This window comes from Grammomys surdaster, unplaced genomic scaffold, assembly GCF_004785775.1.
Source record: "Grammomys surdaster isolate TR1022 unplaced genomic scaffold, NIH_TR_1.0 185, whole genome shotgun sequence".
NCBI lineage: Eukaryota > Metazoa > Chordata > Mammalia > Rodentia > Muridae > Grammomys > Grammomys surdaster.
In genome coordinates this window covers 16139322-16160953 of record NW_021604630.1, presented here as the reverse complement: position 1 = coordinate 16160953, position 21632 = coordinate 16139322, and the positions used below count along the sequence as shown (strand labels likewise).

Genomic DNA, 21632 nt, shown 5'->3' with positions numbered 1-21632 from the left:
GGGTAGCAGCATTAGGAGGGTTGAGAACCACTGTTTTAGTGGTAAACTTAATAATGTGATTATTATTATCTAGAAGATTAGCTCTTGAGTCTAAGCTATAGAACTTCCACTTTCAGTTTTACAGAGGACTTAAACGTGTCCTTTCGCTTTGGTTAACCCTTTAGTTTTCTTTTTTGTTTGTTTTTGTTTTTTTTTCCGAGACTGGGTTTCTCTGTATAGCCTTGGCTGTCCTGGAACTCACTCTGTAAACCAGGCTGGCCTTGAACTCAGAACTCCGCCTGCCTCTGCCTCCCAAGTGCTGGGATTAAAGGCGTGTGCCACCACTGTCCAGCCAACCTTTTAGTTTTCTATGACAGTCTTAGTTATAGAACCCTTCTTGTTCCTGCAGGGCATCACTCATTTAAAAAAGAAAAAAAAAAGTTATGAAATTCATCTAACCTTTTGAAGAAGGTAAGAATTTGTTAAAGTGTTTAAGAGATACTTAAATGTTTAGATTTATTCATATCTAATTTGTAAGTTTAAAGTATTTCAATTAAAATCTCAAGAACTTACAAGAATCAAATACTTAGGGTTATGATGTTCTACAGTATGTGTAGATAATGTCACCTGCCCATAATTTCTAGTTCAAAGATTAGTACACACACACAAAAGGAGTGTTGTTGGAGTTCAGAAATTGCTATCATCATAAGTATAGCACTTGAGCATGCTGAGTCCCTTGAACTAAGGGAGACTTTGAAGCCTTAGAAGCAAATTCTCCTGCTGTCTTCTTACCTCTTACCCTACATTTTCCTCTGAAAGTAGTCATAAAAACAAAAGTTCCCTTTCCTCATGGATGATAAAAAGAAACCAAACACCTAGAAAGGCCACTCTTAGAAAATCAGCTTTCTAGAGGGGTTCTGTCCCTCTAACAGGGTAAACGGAATGCAGCACGGAAGTACAGATTAGAATACGAAGACTGGCAGCACTTGGAAGGCAGACAGGCAAATCCCTGAGTTCAAGGCCAGTCTGGTCTACAGAGTCCAGGACAACTAGAGCTACACAGAGAAACCCTGCTTTGAAAACCAAAAACAAATAAGCAAACAAACCCAAGCACAGGACTTGCTGGGTTCCTCCATTTCAGTCAACCACCATTAGATCATGCCCTTTTGTCCAAACATATCCCTACCCATCTGCCTACTCCTAAGCACAAAAAGGTTTCCTTGGGACTCTGGGCCTTCATTTATGAAAGCTCTATGCCACATAAAATTTTGCTTAAATAAGCCTATTATGCTTCTCTCGTGTAGCCAGCCTAAAGCTTTAAGAGCATGCGTGGATCATGACCTTACTGTGAGTGAGGAAGAGCCATCACACCCGACACTTGGAAGAACTTTATGAGTTTAGTTTTCCACAATAAAACCACCGATAAAGGATGGCTACTCTTTTCTACTTAAAAAGACAATAAATGACTTTTTGAAACTTTCCTACAACCACAAATGAATCTGACAACCAAGAAACTCAGTTCAGTCAGCAACAGGCCTCGTTCTGATTTTGTAGTGAATTTTTCTTTTGACAATTTCATTTAAAACAACAGTATGTGTGAGCACACACATACTGTATAATACAGTAAAATATTACATATTATAATGTGTAGAATGTCACAACGTTTTTGAAAGGCTAGAGTTTAACCATGTTGGCCTCTATCTAATATGCTGTATAAAATATGCCGTGAAGCTGTTAATTAACTGTAGAACTCATATACTACAAAGCAGCTCTAGTATTTGAATGCCTGTAGCAGCCACGGACATATCTAATTTAAAAAAGATTACAGCAAACAATTTTACATTTTAAAAAAGTCGAAATAATCTGAATTCTTGTACTTCTAGTTTGACTACGATACAATAAGCAAACTCAGAAGGTTGGATGGCAAGTCCTAAATGTGGACCCAAATCGAAGAAAGTGAGAAGTCTAAAGGCTCTAACAATTACAATACAGAGAGAGGTTATTGGAACAGGGTAAGCTTTAATTACAGACTCAAAAGGATTATCGCCAGGACAGAGTTAACTAAAAACACTGGCTTGCCTTTCCTTCGACGTTGCCACAGTTAAATATTCCAGTTTGTAAAACTTGGGAATTTATCTTCCCAACTGTCTCTAGCCAAGTGTCAGCGCGTTAATAATTCGAAGGCAATGCTACAATCATGTGCATCAAAGAGAAAATTAGCGTGGGAGCTAGGGATGCTGGATATAGATAAAGAAGAGCGATAACTCCGTTTGGTCAGTGGAGATGAGCAAGTCAAGAGAGGAGCTGAACAGCCAGTGGTGGGGCACCAGGGACACACTAGGGAAGCAAGCGCCTAACCCACCGGAAGGACTATCAACAGGAGGCAGCTGGCCTAGTGACCTGCGGAGCTGCACGGGTGTTTGCAGGCAGCCCGCCCTCCCGTCCTACTTTACCCGCGGTCAAAGCCACCAGTCACCTGGAATGGGAGTTCCGGAGTGACTCGATCAGCCGCTGCTTCTGCTGCTGGAGACTGGTGAGGCCAGCAGGGGACCCGGCCGCGGAGGAGGACGCGCTCTTGGCCAGGGGAAAGAGCCAGCTCATCCTCCTCGGGTCCCCGGGCCCGAGGCCCTAGAAGGTTCCGGCCTGCTGCTGCTCCTCGCTTAGCCCAGTGGTTCCCCGGCGACCGAGCACGGCCGGGGCGCCAGAGACCGCGCCGTCTCCCACACGCCGCGTTCGCGAGTCTCTGGCTCCGGAGGGACGAGCTACCACTGCGGGCGGCTGGACAGAACCCGGTGCGCTCCCGGCACAACACCACCCGGTCAGCAAGCTAGGCCCGTCGCTTTGCCCGGAGCTGCTCCACCCGGCGTCAGTCACCTGGCCGCCCCGCCTCCTGAGAGCCCGCCCACCTGGCGCCCGACGTCATCATGGCGCGCCCTCGCTAGGACGTGCGAGGAGCGACGTCGCAGCGCTGGGCAGAGCGCAGCTCCAGCTCCCCTTTCCCCTTTGCAGGGCGAGAGGTGTCTATGGGGCTCCCGCTGCCGCCGCCGGTACCGCCACCGCCACCGCCGCCGGGTGCTATCTCTATGGCGAGAAGGAGGAGGAGGAGCGCGAGCTCAGAGACACAGGTAGATCCGGAGGGGCCCGGGCGTGTTGGGGCAATGGGAAAGGGGCGGGAGTGGGAGCCCGAGAGGGCGCGCGATGGCGCCCGCTGAAGCGCGGCTGTGGTGGACAGGGCTGGCAGAGGAGGGAGGCTGGGGGGCGGGAGTAACGGGCCGGGGGCCTGTCAGGGGCGCGGCGCGTAGTGATGACGCCACTGCTTTGTACCTGGGACTCCGTTGTGGGAAGGAAATTGATAGTGGAGGGCGGTGGCCTACTTCTGAACTAGTAGCTCCTCTTCGCAGTGGTTGGGGAATCAATCTGGCTGTAGTAAATGCTATCAGCATTTATCAGTAAATGTCTGCCAGCGGAGCGAGTTCTCCTTGACATGAATGCGTCTGTGCTCTCTTCACGTTGCCCACGGAGGACATGCGACCTCAGTAATGAGAAGGCCTTTGCTGCCTCTTCAGGGACCCTGAGACCGCAGTAGAGAAGAGGGGTGGAGGAAAGCAGTGTTAAATTACAATGTTTCCGTAGTGCGCGTGTGTACCGGTGTCAGCGGAGTGGGGGGGTGGGGAGAGTAAGGAAGAAGGCGTGCCCAGCATCAACCTTTTGTTTCTGAGATTTCTCCAGCTTACATTTACGAGTTTAGGACACAAGGCCATCCTCTTTTAATTCGTTGATTTTGTTGGGGTTATTGTTTGTTGGTTCCTGTTCGTCTGTATTAATCATCTCGCCGTTGTATACCGTGAACCTTGTGTTTATGGCAGAAACCTGAGGTGCCTCTTTGGTTGCCAGGAGAAACGCTTTTGAAATTAGAAAATTTTAAATGCACACAATTCGTTGCCTCCTTCTTTCTTCCTCTGGCTGCATGGACATTTATTTCTGAGGTTTCCTGATGCTTTTCAAAACATTTTTTAAAATGTTTCCTTTGATCTAGTTTGAATAAGATTTTAAATGTTTTTGTTAGAAGAATAAAAGCAAGCATTCTGTTATGAAACGTTTGATTTTTGTTAATTTCATTTTTTTTTTTTTAGCTTGAAATGGTTCATAGTTTTGTGTGGTGTGAATTGAACTTGGAACAGATCTTAGTGAAATTTATATTCAGTTGGGAAATCGGTGTTGTGGTGCTTTTATTCTCAAAATATTAGCTTTTATTCTCAAAATATTAGCTGCGTACCTTAAGAAAAGTAACTTTCTAAAACTTGATTTTGTTATGAATCATGAACTTTGTATAAGTAACCTAAGGTTTATACCAGCCCAGTTTTATAATTCATGATATTGGTGGTTTTTCTTTCAACAGGTACATAAGTAAAGGGTATTTTTATGAAACAAATCTTCAATCAAGTATAACATTTGATGCTTCGCATCTAGACTCCTTGTGCTGTCACTATGCCAGCAGCAACTGTAGATCATAGCCAAAGAATTTGTGAAGTTTGGGCTTGTAACCTGGATGAAGAGATGAAGAAAATCCGTCAAGTTATCAGAAAATACAATTATGTTGCTATGGTATGGACATGACTGAATCTTTTTTTAAATGCCTTTTTAAAGGGTGAAGTGGGAAGTGTTAGTGACTGTGTGTGTGTGTGTGTGTGTGTGTGTGTGTGTATGTATGAGAGAGAGAGAGAGAGACTCTGAGAGACTGAGACAGGTTTTTCTGTGGCCTGAAACTTCCTGATTAAGCTAGGCTGACTGGCCAGGAAGCCCCCGGGATCCACCTGCCTCTGTTTCCCGAGCACTTAAATTGCAAGCACATGGACTATACACCTTTTAAGCATAAATTGTTGAGATTGAACACCAGTGCTCATGCTTGCATGCCAAGTCCTTTTACCAAATGAACTGTCTCCCTAAGCCTTGGAGTGGGATTTTTAAAGCCTTGAATTAAATCCTTTTTATTGATAGTTAGGGATTAATTTAACCATGAAAAAAATGCTTATTTCCTTCAGCAAAGGCCTCTAGAAACAAAACTGTTTGACAAGTTGAGTTTTTTACTGCTTGCATTAATTGGCAAGGAACTAGGAATCAGTGACATTTGAGTAAAGGTGGCAGACATGCTTTAGGATTTGGCCTTGCTTCACCTGGGTTTAAAGGCTTAAGGGAGACGGGCTTTGCTGTGCTCTCAGGAAGCTATGGCATTCCTATGGGTTCTTACTGAGTCTGAGCTGCTGAGTGAGAAGGCAAGAGTGATGTACCAAGGCTGCTGTCGGGGAGGAGTCACTCACTCAATTGCTAGGAGAAAAGTTTTGTGGTTTAGACTTTTCTGGTGGGGGAGGAGGACATGGTTACAGAATGTACTTGTCTCATGTACTATTTTGTGAAACTGGTTACATTCAATGGGAAGACTCTAGAGCCTATCTAAGAATGTCAGCTCAGCTTTAAGTGATCCCAAGGCCATGCTACTAGGACCAGATAAGCTTTCAGAAGCCAGTGCGTTCCTGGGTATCTTTTTAAGCAAACAAAAACCAAAATAGATCTTTTAGGAAAACATTGCTAAAGCTCCAGAAACATGAACAACTCTGCTCTTATAGGTGGCATTCAGTCTGCCTAGAATGTTTGTACAACTGTTTTGCTGCTTTGTTACTACGCTTTGGTATTTGTTATAGCTAGTCTGTCTCTTGATCCACACAATTATTAGCTAGAAGGCAGTATTTCAGTGTCTTGCACCTCTATCCCTGGATCACTTCAAGTCTAGCCTAATGTTTATAGAATCCAGTAATTGGCTGGTGGTTGTATTAAATTCAGGAAGTTTTGATTTCTTTGTTGTTTCATATTGACTTACTATTTCTTCTTCTCTTCTTACTCTTTTTTTTTTTGCTAGCATTAATTTAAATGCTCATGCTTAACTAATACACAATTTTCTTACTATCACAAGTTAAAAGCAAAGGTACATCTCTGTGAATGAACAGGATACTTGCTTAAAATAGGAATGTCTGTACATGCATACCATTCAGTAAAGGTATACATCTCCATAATTATAACTGAAACTTTCTGTTTGGGCGGGAACTGTTATTTTTATGAGCAGCCGAGATTGCTCGTGGTCATTTATATCTCAGATAATAAGGAATAGCTGTGTCACAGAAATAACAGTCTACAAGAGGGAATGTGAATCTTGACATGCTTTCTGTGAGTTATACAGAAAATACCTGTGCTAACTAAAGAAGTGACATTAATGAGACTTTTTCTATTTTGGTGTCAAGGTAATGTTGGTAAATGCTGTCTCACTATATTGATTGGACAGCACAATATATTTCCTACTTTTAAATCTTCATGCAGTTTGAGTTTAGTAATGTAATGCTCTAAGTGTAGTTTCATATGCATACTTCTTAGGAGTGAGTTTGTGATTTTTCTTTTCCTTGGAGATGGAGTAAATACTTGCTTGAGCTTATTAATAGAGTTATCAGCACAGGATAATAATTTATTGATAAATTTCAACTAAGAAAAAGTAATTTAAGTTTATATGAACATATAGAATTTCATTGTAATAGGATTCTTTGACCTGTACCAAAAAATTTCCTGAGAGTTTATTGTTTGCGTTTAAGACCATTTAGTAAATAATAAATTTTTAATTATTTTACAGGACACCGAGTTTCCAGGCGTTGTTGCAAGGCCCATTGGAGAATTCAGAAGTAATGCTGACTATCAATACCAGCTGTTGCGGTGTAATGTAGACTTGTTAAAGATAATTCAGCTGGGACTGACATTTATGAATGAGCAAGGAGAATACCCTCCAGGAACATCAACTTGGCAGTTTAATTTTAAATTTAATTTGACGTAAGTGGGAAATAAATATATAACCCCAATTTCCCTGGAAATTTATTAAATACAGAAATTCAAAAGTGTAGGCTTATAATTATGAGACATTTGTAATTGCCTCATGATTAGAAAGATAAAAACTTTCTAATTTCAAAGTCTTTAGATATAGAGATGAAGGCTGCTTTTATGGAAAGTCGTGAAGCTGTATTTTTGTTACTGTTGTGTTTGTCATTATTTAAGGTGCTGCAGATTAAACCTGGGATCCTAAACATTACTCTTAGGGTACTGATTTTAGTATTACATTTTCCTGTTGTTTTTGCTTTTTTGAGACAGAATCTCATTATGTAACCCAGGCTGACCTAGAACTCTAGATGTAGACAATGCTAGCCTCAAACTCCTAGAGATCCATCTGCTTCTGCCTCCCAAGTGCTGGGATTAAAAGGCATGTGCCACCACACATAGAACTTCCACATTTGTTTGTATGCCCAGCTTGGAATTCATATGATCGGGGTGGCACTTTGCTGACTAAGCAAGCAGGTACCATTCAGCTACAACTCCAATCCTACTATAGCCCTGTTAAGATAGTCATCGTTCCTGTGAAGAAATTTTTATCACAGTCATACTTGGCATTCTAAATACTCACCACATGTAGTAAGACATTTCTTGGAAAATTGGGGATATTTTCTTTTCAAATTCCATGTTCTTTAAAGGACTAGTCCCATGTAATCCTAAACTTCTTGATGTACATACAGAAAATGTAATAGTATTGAAGCTTGCACGTATACCAGAATCTGATGTCTAACTCAGATCTTGGGCATAAATTATTTCATTAGTTAACATAGTTCTACATTATTTATTGTATTCTTCATAGCTTAAGGAATTGCATGATGAGTCCATCCTTTTGACACAGCGTCATTGGCAAAGGTCATGCTCAAGAACCATGCAGTTGAAATTTTAAAATTTACACACACATAACACACACAATGTTTTAAGTAAGTTTGCCACATTTATAACCATTGTGGAATAGTATATTCTTCACTCTGTTACTATATTTTGGTGCCTTTCTGCTTAGTAATCTGTATTTGTATAATGTGATCAAATGTCCGGTTTGAAAAATAGCCACAGAAAACAGAAAATAAGATCAGTGCTAGTAGCTACATAAGCATTCCTTCTTTGTCCCTATTCTTTGTTGAATATATGCTGTTTTACATGGAAGACCTAATGAATAGCAAGACTGATGGTTCTAGAAGATGATAATGTCAGCAGTAGAGTTGTGTATCTTTAAAATGTGTTGTGTTAATCCTGTAAATAATGCTGATAGTATGTAATATCGAGTACTGTACTAACCGTCCCCGTAGTCCCTATGAAGGCTAACATGCTCATCCCCACTGTCATTGTATAGCGCTCATGAGTACTACAACTCTGGAACAAATTGAAAATATCCTTCCATGCTTTCTTCAAATGATTGCTGTGTTCTTTAGTTTTTTCCCATTATTTCTTCAAGGTTTTTTTCCCCTCAAATTAATCATCAGAACATTGGGTTTTGTTTGTTTTTTGTTGTTGTTTTGTTTTGTTTTACATAAGATCTCCGTTTGTGACTGGGAATATGTCAGTGTATCAGCTGGTAAAGCTGGTAGTCTCCTTTGCTAGATGGTCATTTTTGTAGCAGTGGCTTTTCTATTATTCTCTGAGGAACATTTTGGTTTTTTCTTACTCAGACAAAACTAGTTATACTGCCGATTTTGCTACGATATCTACTAATGGTAAAGAAAAGGTATAAAGGCTGGTGAGGTGGTTCAGTGCTTAAGTACCTGCCATCATGGCAGATGATCTTAAGTATGAGCTCAGGACCCACAGGGTGGGAGAGAACTGAACTTATGATCTAACCTTAATGTGTGTCATATGATGGACATGTGCGGGCTCACACACAATTAATGAAAATTTTAGTCTAAAATTTTTAAGAACATAGTAAAAAATGTTAATCAAAGCAAAAGCTTTGGAGAAGATAAAAGTAGTCCTGCTAGTGTAGGAAGTATCGTAATAGCATCTTAGATGTGTTGAAGAATGGTCGAAATTGACCCTGCTGAGTGCCTAGAAGGAACGTGTCAGTGCACTAGGCTCTGCGACAGTGTCGGTGAACATTGTCCAATATCATAATAACTTAGTGGTTTTCATATCTCTTCTGTCTGTTGTCTGTGCTTGTGAAAAGTTTTGTGTTTAATTCTCACATTGGTCCAAGTCAAAGTTCTTCTAGATTTGCCAGTGTTCTTTCAAGTTTTACCATTAGTGTCAAGGGAGTAAATGCAATTCATTATTTATCAGATGTCGATGAAAAGATCTGTGGAAAGATATGTCTGGTTATAGTGTGTGTCACATTAAGCTTTATTACTCTTGAGAGTAGCACACATATAAGAAGTATCTGCAATCAGAAGAACATTGTTCCATTGCTACTCAACATTCTCTGAATCTTGAAGGCATGATTTGTAATACCTAAATCAGTATTCGGTAGTAAACATTTAGGAACAAATAAATGTTCTCTATGTAAAAATTACTTTCTTTAGACATACTGGTATTTTGGTCACTGTAACTGTTATACTTACTTTGGGCTTGAAAGCAAGCATGTTTATTGTTGTATGTTTTAAAGCTAAGGCTTTGCTTTCTTTGTCCAGTGCTTGATAAACTGTGTAGCAGGGAAGAGTGTCACAGCCTTAGTTTAGGAGCAAACTGGCTGCTCTAGTGTCCTTTTCAGAGCTGGGCTAGAGTGTGTCCTCACCACTGAAATAGCCTAACACTGTTGACTTGATAGTATTTTCTAGTAGTGTTTTCTCCCCTTCTCATTAGCTCATTCTGTTATAACGTTACACTGTGACTTATGAAGCATATTTGCTGACATTTTTTTCTCTTTTTGTTTACAAAAAGAGCATGCTTTTTGAAACTGGATAGTATTGAAAAGTTGAAACATTTACCAGTTTCTCTCGTAGTTGTTGTGTAACTATTATATTTTTGGTATATATAAAGGATATCTTATTTATATGTGATATTGTTATTTAGAGTTCTGAGTAATCGGTTACTTGACCTTTTATCTGTTTGGTTTTTTTTGTTTGTTTGTTTGTGGGTTTGTTTAATTTTGAGACAGAGTTTTTCTGTGTAGCCCTGATTGTTCTGGAACTGGCTCTGTAGACCAGGCTGGCCTCAAACTCAAGAGGTCTGCCTGACTGCCTCCCAAGTGGGTCTTTTTCTTAATGTACTGTAGTATATCTAACTCTGCTGTGGTTGGATGATTAGGGTATATGCATTAAGGTTGGATGGCGATTAGGTTGGATGACTAGGGTATATGCTTTAGGTTCTTTAGTAAGCTGCTCTCATGGTTCCTGACTTATGATGGCTTAGTTTGCACCTTTTGACTACATACAGAAGTAGCATGCATTCGGTGAATGAGATGTTAAGTTTTGAATTTTGTCCCTTGTCTTGGGCAGTACTGTATACTCTTGGACAGTGTGGGTAGCAGTAGGAAGCGCCGTCTCCCAGCTGGCTGCTCTTCCATATCATCTCTTGCATTATACTCCTGCTGCCAAGCCATTTAGGTGATTTAGTAATATTTTCACCTTTCATTATTGTGTTCCTGACTTCTAATGAAGAGATCAGGACATAACGTTAATCATGGAGTATCTGTATATCCTTTGGAAACTTGGTGGTTAATTTATTGGAAGTAGAGATCAAAATCCAAAGATTAAAAACCTTGCTAGACTTCATTTATTCATTCCAAGAATGGCTATTTCAGTAAGTTTTAACTGGGCACATATGTACATATTAAGAAACAGGCAGGCGGACTTACTACTGTTTTCTGGAAATTGTAGTCCTTTGCAGGTTGGAAACTCCTGCTCAGTTTCATCCATCAAAAGAGTAAATATTAGCCTATTTTGGATAGCTTGCTAATTGGTCTTGTGAGAATACTTCCTTTTTTATTTGTCTTGTCATTTATAGACTTTGCAATTTTAGGTATTTTTTGTGTTACTTATTTGAGTTATTGTTATTTGAGTTTATTTGGGTTTATTGTTATTAATTTAATTTATTAAAAACTAAAGATGGCTAACCATCTGTATGGCTGTCTGCATCCCAGCTTATTTGTATTTTAACTTAATGATTTTATCATAAATTTTAATATGTTGGAGTTGATATTTTTATGAAAGCAAATTTGTCTTATAAAGGAAAGTCTATTTGAAAGTAAATGACATTTGAAGAAGGTACTATATTAACCCTATGGTGGGTATCTGGGAGGTAATCCAGAAGTAGTTTAATGTTGATAAGAACACATGTTTAGAAGTGTGAATTCTTATAATAGGGTCTGTTGATATTATAAAAATAAGAAATTTGGTATTTTTACATGATTGAGTTAGTAGATAGTGCATCTTTAGGATATTAACTTAAGATAGCCATATATACCTATGCCTTTTGGAAAATCTTTGGAGATTTTTACATGGTTTTCACTCATGTTCAGTCATAACTGGATACTTAGCTAACTTAAATCTGAATAATAGATCTAACAGGCAGTTGCCAACACCAGGTGAAATCTTTACATTTTGACTAAACAATGTTATAGTTACGTGTAATGTTAGTTTTAGTATTTTTCCCTTTATTACTAGAATGTTTGAGAGTAGAAAAAGCAGAATATAGAACATTTAAAATTGGTACCATCAGAAAGGGATAGTACACTGATGTGGAAATGGGACTCCTAACTGCTATGAAACTCACCTTACTATAGAAAGTTTCCTTCATCCTCTCTAGAGATTGACCTCACCCATAAGGCTATGAAGGTATTATAAAACATGAGATCTGTACCAAACTTTATTATTAAAGTTCTTCATTCTACGAAACTTAGACTGAGTTATATAAATTTTGCGGAAGAGAGAGAAAGAAAGGGACTGTTCATATGTTTTTGTTTGCCAATCTTACTTTATTATAAAATACCGAGGTACTCCTCCAGGTCTCTCACCTGGGAATTGTGATTCAATAGGTCTGGGACTGCATTGGGACCTGGGAATCCATATTTTTGGTAAGTTCCCCTGGTGATTATTATCATTGGGCAAGTTTGGGGAATAATGACTTAAATGCAACAAGACTCACTTTCCTACCTCGTTGATGCATTATTTAATTTGGTAATGGTTACATAATGTTGACTATAATAAAATATGTTGAGCATGTGGCTAAGAGCAACATGAGCCTGGAGAACAGTCTGCTGTGATCTTGATTGATTAAACGTGTTTAAACAAGCGTCAGGACCTCATTTAAGAAACAGTTTTAGTATAATGAAATATTTAACTGGGGTCGGGGGTCTGTATTAAATTTATTCTGAAGTCTTTCCGACAGGACTTTTCAAGACAAAGCATGATGTAAATTGATGATTGTGTCTCCTCTCTGTTTTTAAATGTTTCAATTCTTCACTTGGTCATTTAGTTCCTGACAGTCTGGGAACTAAAACTGACCTTTGAAATTGATTTCCAGAGAATAAGCTACAAAAATATATTTGGTCAAAGTCAAACATTTATTTTGGTTTTGTTAGTTTTATTGAAGTCTTTTATAGAAATTTTCTTTTGCTAATGGTAGAAACCAATGTTAAAGTTTAAAAAAAGTAAATAAAAATAAATGGTAAATCCACAAAATACTTTTATGAATCTTCAATTTTTAATCTAATACTTAATGTATTTGTCCTTAGAAATTATAGGTGGCTTTTTATCTGGTTTAAGTAAAAATTTGAAGAGCTGGTTTATAGTTAGGCTTCCTGGGTTGTGTTAAGGTAGTCGTCTAGGATTGTATTTGCCTCTAATGTAGGTATGTGACTGCTAAAGAAGAAACGCTGTCATAACTGAGTCTTTAATTCTGAACAGTTCACTGCTTACTAGAGCCACTGAAAGGCTCCTCATTTTTGAGAGGAGGCGTCTCCTTTTTCTTTAAGATGGAATGTAGTTTAACTCAGCCACAAGAGATGTTGGCCACTTGGTGTCTCCTTCCTGGTTCTGCTGAGAGCATGAGAGGTGTGCATAACCCCTCATGGCTGTGGCTACAGCTCCGTCTGGCAGCACTAAAATAGCTGCAGAGACTGAAAAGAACATGTCTGTGGTAGCCTCTGGTGAGTAAAAGACCCTTTTTAAGCCCAGTGAAATGTATGCAATGTTTAGAAGCTGATGAAATTTAGTTGGTTGTAAGGGTTAACTCACCATTGGACTATTTGGAATGATTATTTACTTTTTGGATACTTTACATTTTATTTTTCTTGATCATTGTGGAGCATTTGAATGGTTGGACATAAACCAATCCTCTGTTTTGTTTCTGTGCTGTAGTTGTAGGCATACATAGAGAACAACTGTTTTATGGGAATTTTGAACATATTTTTTCTTTCTCCTACCAGGGAGGACATGTATGCTCAGGACTCTATAGAGCTACTAACAACATCTGGTATCCAGTTTAAAAAACACGAGGAGGAAGGAATTGAGACCCAATATTTTGCAGAACTTCTTATGACTTCAGGAGTGGTTCTTTGTGAAGGGGTCAAATGGTTATCATTTCATAGGTAAAAAAAAAAAAAAAAAAAAAATGGTTGCAGTGTGCTTCCATCCTGTGTCTGCCTTATGTCTGTTGGGTCACTATATCAGCAGTATATTTTGCTTAGTTCTAGAAAGAATTAACTACCATGAGTCTTCTAACCTCACTGAGAACAGTGTTGTTTACTTTACCTTTTAACAAGGCATTGTTTTTAGCCTGTGAGAGGGAATGGTGCTTAGTGGAAAGACTCTGAACTGGAACCAGCTTTCCTTCAAGTCTGGCAAAGCAACTGAGGATTTTGTCCCTCTTCCTTCTTAACCAGGTTTTTAGTCTTAGATTTTATGTTTATATAAAGGAAGGAATTTAATCTTTAAAAACTTAGTGGTACTTTCCTGATGTCAGCCACTGTGCTAAGATTGTAAAATTGAACAAAACAGATAAAATTTTGCTTCCCATGTACTTTTCATTCTGCTAAAGGTAAATCAACACTGTTTTAATGACCTAATTTCTAGTGTGGCATGTTATACAATACTAAATGTTATGAAGGATAACTGATTCACAAAGACAAGGCCAAAAATGGATATTTAGGAGGTTTTTGTTTTGTTTTGCTTTTCTTCTGTGGTAAAACTTCTCTTTCAAATTATAAGTAAAATAATAAACATCAAGTAAAAGATTATTCTGTATGTCCTCCAAAAGATAGGTTCAGTAAGGTCATTTGCCAAATCTGAGTTCAAGTTATAGGTAAGAAAAAGATACTTTATAGCTCTAATTCTTGTCCTTTAAACCAGTGGAGAAAATCCGTGGACCTATAGTTTAGTACAGTACAGCAAACATTTGTCTGTACAGAGATCTCTGTATTGAGCACTTCAGGGAAGGCCTGCTGTCACAGGCCCTTCAGAGAAAGTGACGTTGAAGGAGTTAAGGAGTGGAGGGAGTTAGGCAGCTGTGGAAAGGCTAGTAATAAAGGATGTAGGATCTCACTGTGAGGCAGCAGGATTGTATAAACAACGGTTCTTACTTTTCCTTAGTTCCTACCTGTCACATTTAACTTTTCTATTGATAACTCTCTTGGAGAATTATACTGACATTGAAACAACATTTGAGGAAATGTACATCCTAATAATGTCACTTAGTGGAAATAAAATACTCTGTTAGGGATTTATGCTTTGAAATTGGAACGTGTCACCATCTCATGTAAATGGTGACAAGGTTTTTACATGATTTTTGCCTTTGAAATGTTAAGTCTTGCTGGCTTATAACATTTTTCATATACCTTCCCATTCATTGTGGCAGTGTCCTTACTGAACCTACCTTTTGGAGGTGTGCACTTGCATGTGTGTGGGGTTGACATAACACTCAGCTCTTACTTGGGTGTTGGGATCAAAATTAAGTACTCATGTCTGAACAGCGTCTCCCCAGCCCAGAATGTTCTTATGTATCAGAAACAATGTTATTTTAGTGACTGTAGAGTTAAATTGATAATATCATGTGCTTGGGATGCTGAGTGACCAGTTTCTGCATTGTAGTTATAAATGTGTCTTTTCACTGTTCCTGTGTCACACTGTTGTTAATAGCATGACTTGTTTAACTTTCTATCTGAAAACTAAGTTCTTTCATTGTATGGTATTAATGTATTTTTTTCTGTATTCTTTTAATCTTTTCATTAGTGGTTATGACTTTGGCTATTTAATCAAAATTCTGACCAACTCTAACTTGCCTGAAGAAGAACTTGATTTCTTTGAGATCCTTCGGTTATTTTTTCCTGTCATTTATGATGTGAAGTACCTCATGAAGAGCTGCAAAAATCTCAAAGTAAGGCTTCAGATGACTTTATCTGGAACTAGCACATTAGTTAAACCATTGATTCTCAACCTGGAGGTTGAACAACCCTTTCACAGGGATTGATTAAGACCATTGGAAACACAGATATTTATATTACGATTCATAATGTTAGAAAAATCACAGTTAAGAAGAAGCAGTGAAAATAATGTTACAGTTGGGGGTCACCACAACACAACTGTATTAAAGGTACAGCATTAGGAAGGTTGAGAAGCACTGATTTAGACCAAGCAACTTCTATAATATCTTAGGCCTGAATGTTTTAGACCATGTTTAAAAGTTATGTTAAATGCAGTTAAATTATCTGATCTTATTCTTAAACAACATATAGACAATCTCTTTTCAAAGCTGTAATAGTTTATCTTGACAGTATAAGGTTTGTTTTGGGTTTGTGTTTTGCTTGGTTGGATTTTTGGTTTGTTGTAGATTTTTTAAATTTTATTTTATGTATATGAGTATTTATTTTGCTTACATGTGTATCTGTGCACCAAATGTGTGCCTGCTGTCTGAGGAGGTCAGAAGAGAGCATCCAATCCCCTAGAATTGTAGTTATGGATTGTTGTGAACCACCACGCTTGGGCTGAACCTGGGTCCTCTGCAAGAACAGCGAGTGCTCTTAACCTATGAGCCATTTTTCCAGCTCAGAATAAGGTTGACTAATATATTAATTGCATTAAATATATTTAAGATATATTTAATGTATGTACACATACTCCTGGGGAAGTTTATAGCAAGAGGTAGCAGAGGCTAAAAGAAAGTGTCAGACCTTCTGGAACTGGAGTTAGAAGTACTTGTGAGCCACTTAGTGGGTGCTAGGAACTGAAACTTGGTCTTCCACAACAGCAGTATTCTTAGCTGTTGAGCCAACTCTTTAGTGCCCAGAATAAATTTTTAACAAATGTCAAGCTAAGGGCCAGGTTTTTGTTTTTGATGCCAGAATGAGGATTGTGAACTGAAACGAAAGTGTGAGGTGTTGCACACCAACTGGGCCCATTACAGACGTTCTCATACTCCCAGCACACAGAACTATCAGAAAGATATGGATTGGGGTTGGCCAGCAGCAGGCAGAGACATTCAGTAGTGTTCTAACATGGTTTTGCATCAGATTATCCTGAGTAGAGACTCTTCTGTATTCTTTCTTGTTGAAGTATGATGTTCTTATTTTCATAGCTAAAACTGGTTTGGCGTAAGTACTATATATATAGTAAATGTGTAGGTTCTATATAGATAGTAGCTTATTCTGATACTACTGAACATATGTAACCATTTATTTAAAAATACATAAACCTTTGAACATTAATTTTATCAAAACAAATGTTTCCTGATTAAAGGAAAGTACTGCTTCAGCTTAAGAGCAAATTCACCTGACTTGGCACAGATCCCTGGCAATACAGTGAGTGGGTTTTTGGTTGCCGTATTTTGGTGTGATATTTTTAAGTTATAACTAAAGAAACTAAGTTTTATGACAGCAATGCTTCCCTGAATCGGCTTCCTTTTACTCCATCACTTTTACCCTTAATGTTTTATTTTATAAACATATTTATGATGTTCTTGATTTGTTGACTACACAAATCAATTATAAGTAAGTGTGTGTATAGCCAGTATTGTCCCTTTCTTCAGTAAAACCAAAGTTGGTCAAGTTTCCCTATCTAGATTTTAGAAAAGCCTAGACAGAGCTTTGCTTTAGGGGAGACAGTAAGGAATTGAATAGTTTTTCTTAAGCAAGAATAGAGGAATTATAATGTGGAAGCTTTGATTTCAACAGTTTACTGAGAATTTTAGGGCACAGGTTATTTGCCTCTGATGTAGGTGTGGTGCCATGTAACTAGAAGAACTTCTTTGCAAGATTATCTCATGACTGTCAGCTGAAAGTAGTTGAATCCTGTGTCATTTGAGGTTTCCTCCTATGTGAACTCCAGCAGAGTATTCTGACTACTTACACAGATGGATGGCATGCTAAGAATCGAAGGCTTCAAGTCTCCATCTGGCTCTGGAAGTTTTTCTTTGTTTTTGTTTTTGTTTTTTTTTTTTAATTGGCAGCTTGGTACAATAATAGCTTTCAGAAACAGAGTCCTAATTTTTTTACTCATTTATATATTCAGAAATACCTAAAAATATCAAATATTTTATTGTGTGCTATGTGAGCTCACATTAAGTGTATGTTAGTGATAAGATGCTGCCAGTCATTCATATCTCGTCTGCTTCTGTGCTACAAGCAGCTACTGGGATGCACAAAGTGCACACAATGTTTTTAGCGCAGAAACAGTTGCTGGGCAAAAGTCCTGTCAGACAGCCTGGCTTTGTAACTTAAGGAGGAAGTTGATCGGTAATCTGCTTCTGTGTCTGTCTTGTATTTCTTCTCTTTTCCTTTCACACTTATTTTTCTCAGTCATAGCTATATTAATGTAATCAGATCAGAGCAAACCATTCTAAAAGAGTTATATATTTGTAAAATTCTCTTCTTAGTTGAGAAAATAAAAATTATGTGGTAGATCAACAATGACAATGGTCTGAACACTCATGTTGTCTTTGTTTATTTAGTTTTAAATACTTGAGGGGATACAGATTTTTAAAGGAAATGCCGGTACTTGATACTGAGTTTTTTAATGATTGATGGGTCAATACACTGAGTGTGGCTTATTACTCTTACCCTGAATATGATCTACTTCTTCCATATCTCTGGAAAATTCTTAAGGTATGCTTGTCACATACCTTAAAATGTATAATTAAGATAAAATTTTCCTATTAGAATTTCATATTCTGGTAAAAAGACATCCACAAATATATTACAAATTCATATTTTATCAATTCCCTTGCCATCTTCACAGGGCTAATCTTTACATATTAAAATTTTATTCATATTTTGTCAGTGTCTAAATTTATAATTGTGAATTCTAGTTCCAAGTCTTCTCTATTTGACAAGCAACTTTTTTTCCTTGTAGGGTGGATTACAGGAAGTTGCTGAGCAGTTAGAGCTGGAGCGGATAGGACCTCAACACCAGGCAGGGTCTGACTCACTGCTTACAGGAATGGCCTTTTTCAAAATGAGAGAAGTATGAAGACCAGTGCCTTTTTCTTGGTTGTTAGGTAGAGAACATTAAAAGTCTGATGACAAAAGTGTTGGGCATTAAGAACCTACTAAGTGAAGATATAAATAGAGGTACTATATAAGTTACATCCACCACATTTGAATGAAAGTGTTAAATAAGTCCTCCTGAAATGTAACTCAAAAGGAAATAGAATAAATTCTTCATAGAATAAAAAACATTTTGTTTCATTATACTGAAATATGTTGTTTATAGAATAAAAGATGATGTGATTGTAGAAACCATGTGCATATGAACATACTGTTTGTCAGGTGAACAGCGTTAGAGGCCAGTAACTTTAAGCGAAAAAGTTAATAGTAAGGAAACCCTAGAGGCCTTTCTTAGACACTATACAAGTAAGGGAGTCTTCTCTTTCTTAAAACTGGGGTGAAAGTAGATTTGCTCATGTCATTCTTCATTGCTTTGAAGGTTTTGTAAAGTAGAACTTACAGTTTTTACTAAGCCTTAAAGGGCTTTTTGAATTATAGGTATTAATTAAATCTGAAGTCTGATACATAGTTGAATCAAAAACTATCAGGAATTCCCCATTAAGTACCTCAAGTATAAACTTGTTAGGAGTGGAAAGATGATATGTAGTGGAACTGAGTGTTTTTAGGATAGCTAACTAGGTGATAGATGTCATGGTTACCTCATTGCTGAACATAATAAAAAATTTTTAATTGTATATCCACATACATATATACATACACACATATATATCCTATTTTTGTTTGGTACGTGTGTGTCCTATTTTGGTTTGGAACAAATGGTACAAATATATATAAAATGTGCCTACAGAAACACATTTTTATAAAATAGTTGCTGTGGAATTATTTTCAGTGTATTCTCTTGGTAGAAGCATGCTATTGATAGAAAGCATTTGATCTGCTTTGCCAGGTAGTATTGATTTAGAAGTTACATGAGTTTTCCACTCATGCAAGTAAATTGTTTAGTTTCAATATAGAACCACCTTTTGGATTTCTATTTTAAAAATGTCTTATGGCTAGTTAATGGTGGATTTCTGGCACGAGTTTGTTACCTTTATTTTCCTTGGCTGCTTCAAGGACAATAATGTAGTGAGAATGTTGAGGTTTACTGTCTCTAACATGTTTAGGACTTCGTTAGTTTTAATCAGTTCAGCCTTGCACATAGACTTTGAACAACTTAAGATAGTATAAAGTCCCCTCCCCCTCTGCCATTACTTCTCTCATTCTATGAAGTTGTTATATTAAAGAAATGAAAGTGTCTGCCATGTTTTTATAATCAAATTCTTATTAAAATTAGGTAAATGTTAATGAGAAAGAAGGATATTTGCTTTTTAAAAAGTGTCCTTTAGACTTGTAGTTAAGGGCATCCATCACTCAGTTTTATTCGTCAAATATGCAGTAGAGCTTCTCACAGGAACATCACAGAAAGAGTTAATAGCAATTACAGTGTTGAGATGAAACCACAAGTGGTGCATTTGCTTAAAATGATTTTTTTTCTTTCAAATTTTTCTTTTTAGATGTTCTTTGAAGATCACATTGATGATGCCAAATACTGTGGTCACTTATATGGCCTTGGTTCTGGCTCATCCTATGTACAGAACGGCACAGGAAATGCATATGAAGAGGAAGCCAGCAAGCAGTCATGACAGGAAATAGTCTTCTTCTTTTTATTTTATACGAGTTACACACATGCTTGTACATAGGTTTTATCATCCCTTAAATAATAGGCAATACCTCCCCCTCCTTTTGTAGCCCTTTTCTGCTTTCAGTAATAAGTATGGCCTTTCTTAGCAATGATCTTAATAAATTAAAGTACATTCAGGTTAAATCTGGCCTTAATTTAATACACTTCTTATCAAGCTTGTGTGACAAAGCTACATTACTGAATAATATGATAAACTTTGCCTACTTGAGCTTGGGTTTGTTTTTCCCTTTTCCTAAATTAACTAGCATTGACTGTAATTTATTTCCCTCTTCCATGCCTCTCCTCCTATTCTGCAGTACTTATAGGTATTTAAGATTGTGGACCATCAAGTTTGCACTTTAGAGAGTGATTTCAATCCTCTATTTTATCAGAAATTGTAATTTTTCTTGCTCTTAGCTAGAAAAATGTCCATCCACCACCTTTTTACAGTATTTGCTTGTTTTTGACATTCAGAGTACAGCACGTGCATTGTGCAAATTGTTGATTCAACAGGACTAACAGAAAAGACAAGGAACTACTGAAGAGCCTAGTAACTACTGTTTCTGTGTGTAGTGTTTAACCTTCCAAGCACATCTCATGTCTGTTGGTTTCTAATTGGCATGCATAGGCTGCTATGTGACTGAAGAATTTCAAACCAGCTTTACACCCTTCAGGAAGAAGCCCTTGGGATTGGATATTTCCTATCTGCCAGAAAGCTGGCGTTTAAGATGTTGGAGCTACAATTTTATGACAGCAACGCTTCCCTTGATCGGCTTCCTTTTACTCCATCACTTTTACCCTTAATGTTTTATTTTATAAACATATTTATGATGTTCTTGATTTGTTGACTACACAAATCAATTTCATTAAAGTCCAAAGATAACAAGTCTTAAGGTACATTTTATATCAAATTAAAAATACAAAAAAAAATGTGATTTCATAAATGCTACAAAAGTAAATAATGGAGACATTTGGTGCAAAACAACAAAATGCAAAATATATATATAAATACACACATATATAGCTAATAAAATTACCTGAGGAGTGTAATGCTTGTTTATTTTTTTGTGTATATCTTTGCAATCTATTTTATATATATTGACAAGAGACTGTGAAATATTTAGCCATGCAGAATATGTGACCAGACCAGAGCATGTGTTGGAAGATTTTGGTGAACAGTAACTCCACCCTGAAGTGATGGACTATAAGTTGTAATGTGTGTTATCTACACTTCAATCAATAATATTAGTGAGTCTCCAGCTGTTAGCAACATAGTTATTTCCCTTGTACATTCTGTATACATGATACGAAAATGCTGTACCTGGGCGGTCCTTTTTAAACTAAACATTATTTGCAAAACAGAGGGTATTATTTGTTTTTAAAGCTTTTGTAAATAAAGGCTTCAAAAATGTTTTCCTATATATATTTGTGACTGGTGACTTGCACTTAAGTGTTGAATACGTGAGCCATTTTCTTTGGGTAACAGGTCTTGGTGGTCATGCTGCACTAGCTGTAGGGGTGTGTGTGTGTGTGTGTGTGTGTGTATGTGTGTGTGTGTTTTCAAAAGATTGGTTTTTATTAGTGTTCAAAGTTCCAATAAGTCTAGCTGATCATAAATCAATTCTCCAGCCTAGAGCCTGGGCCATAAAGCAAGGCATTCTGAACCCT

The 21632-nt window shown here is 37.6% G+C and overlaps 2 protein-coding genes across 5 annotated transcripts in view; one reads left to right on the top strand and one right to left on the bottom strand.

Annotated features, from left to right (window-relative positions):
• The window catches only part of Vps37a (VPS37A subunit of ESCRT-I), a 33696-nt gene extending 30849 nt beyond the window's left edge, over positions 1-2847 (bottom strand). The window contains exon 1 of one of the 2 annotated variants that reach the window (XM_028768153.1): positions 2456-2847. In XM_028768153.1, the coding sequence (XP_028623986.1) occupies positions 2456-2580 (125 nt within the window). In that variant the 5' untranslated portion in view covers positions 2581-2847. The remainder of the gene's footprint in view (positions 1-2455) is intronic. The other variant, XM_028768152.1, reaches the window with a different exon arrangement.
• A 30-nt stretch (positions 2848-2877) lies between these two features.
• Positions 2878-21387, top strand: Cnot7 (CCR4-NOT transcription complex subunit 7). 3 transcript variants are annotated; one of them, XM_028768149.1, is made up of 8 exons: positions 2897-3104; positions 4379-4584; positions 6653-6846; positions 11843-11881; positions 13235-13396; positions 15036-15180; positions 18150-18260; positions 19798-21387. In XM_028768149.1, exons 2-8 carry the CDS (start codon positions 4468-4470, stop codon positions 19924-19926), a joined length of 897 nt encoding a protein of 298 aa, XP_028623982.1. In that variant the 5' UTR covers positions 2897-3104; positions 4379-4467; the 3' UTR covers positions 19927-21387. The 3 variants fall into 3 exon arrangements, with proteins under 3 accessions (XP_028623984.1, XP_028623982.1, XP_028623983.1); XM_028768150.1 differs by lacking the exon at positions 2897-3104 and adding an exon at positions 3336-3515; XM_028768151.1 differs by lacking the exon at positions 11843-11881 and having other exon boundaries at positions 2878-3104.
• The last annotated feature ends 245 nt before the right edge of the window (positions 21388-21632 follow it).

What these genes read in the sequence shown, in the direction of transcription:
- Cnot7 (XM_028768149.1), top strand. Translation starts at nt 4,468, where the DNA reads ATGCCAGCAGCAACTGTAGATCATAGCCAAAGAATTTGTGAAGTTTGG. An exon ending in CCTGGGAATCCATATTTTTG is followed by an intron (nt 11,882 to 13,234) that starts GTAAGTTCCCCT and finishes TTCTCCTACCAG; the next exon opens with GGAGGACATGTATGCTCAGG. An exon ending in AAATGGTTATCATTTCATAG is followed by an intron (nt 13,397 to 15,035) that starts GTAAAAAAAAAA and finishes TCTTTTCATTAG; the next exon opens with TGGTTATGACTTTGGCTATT.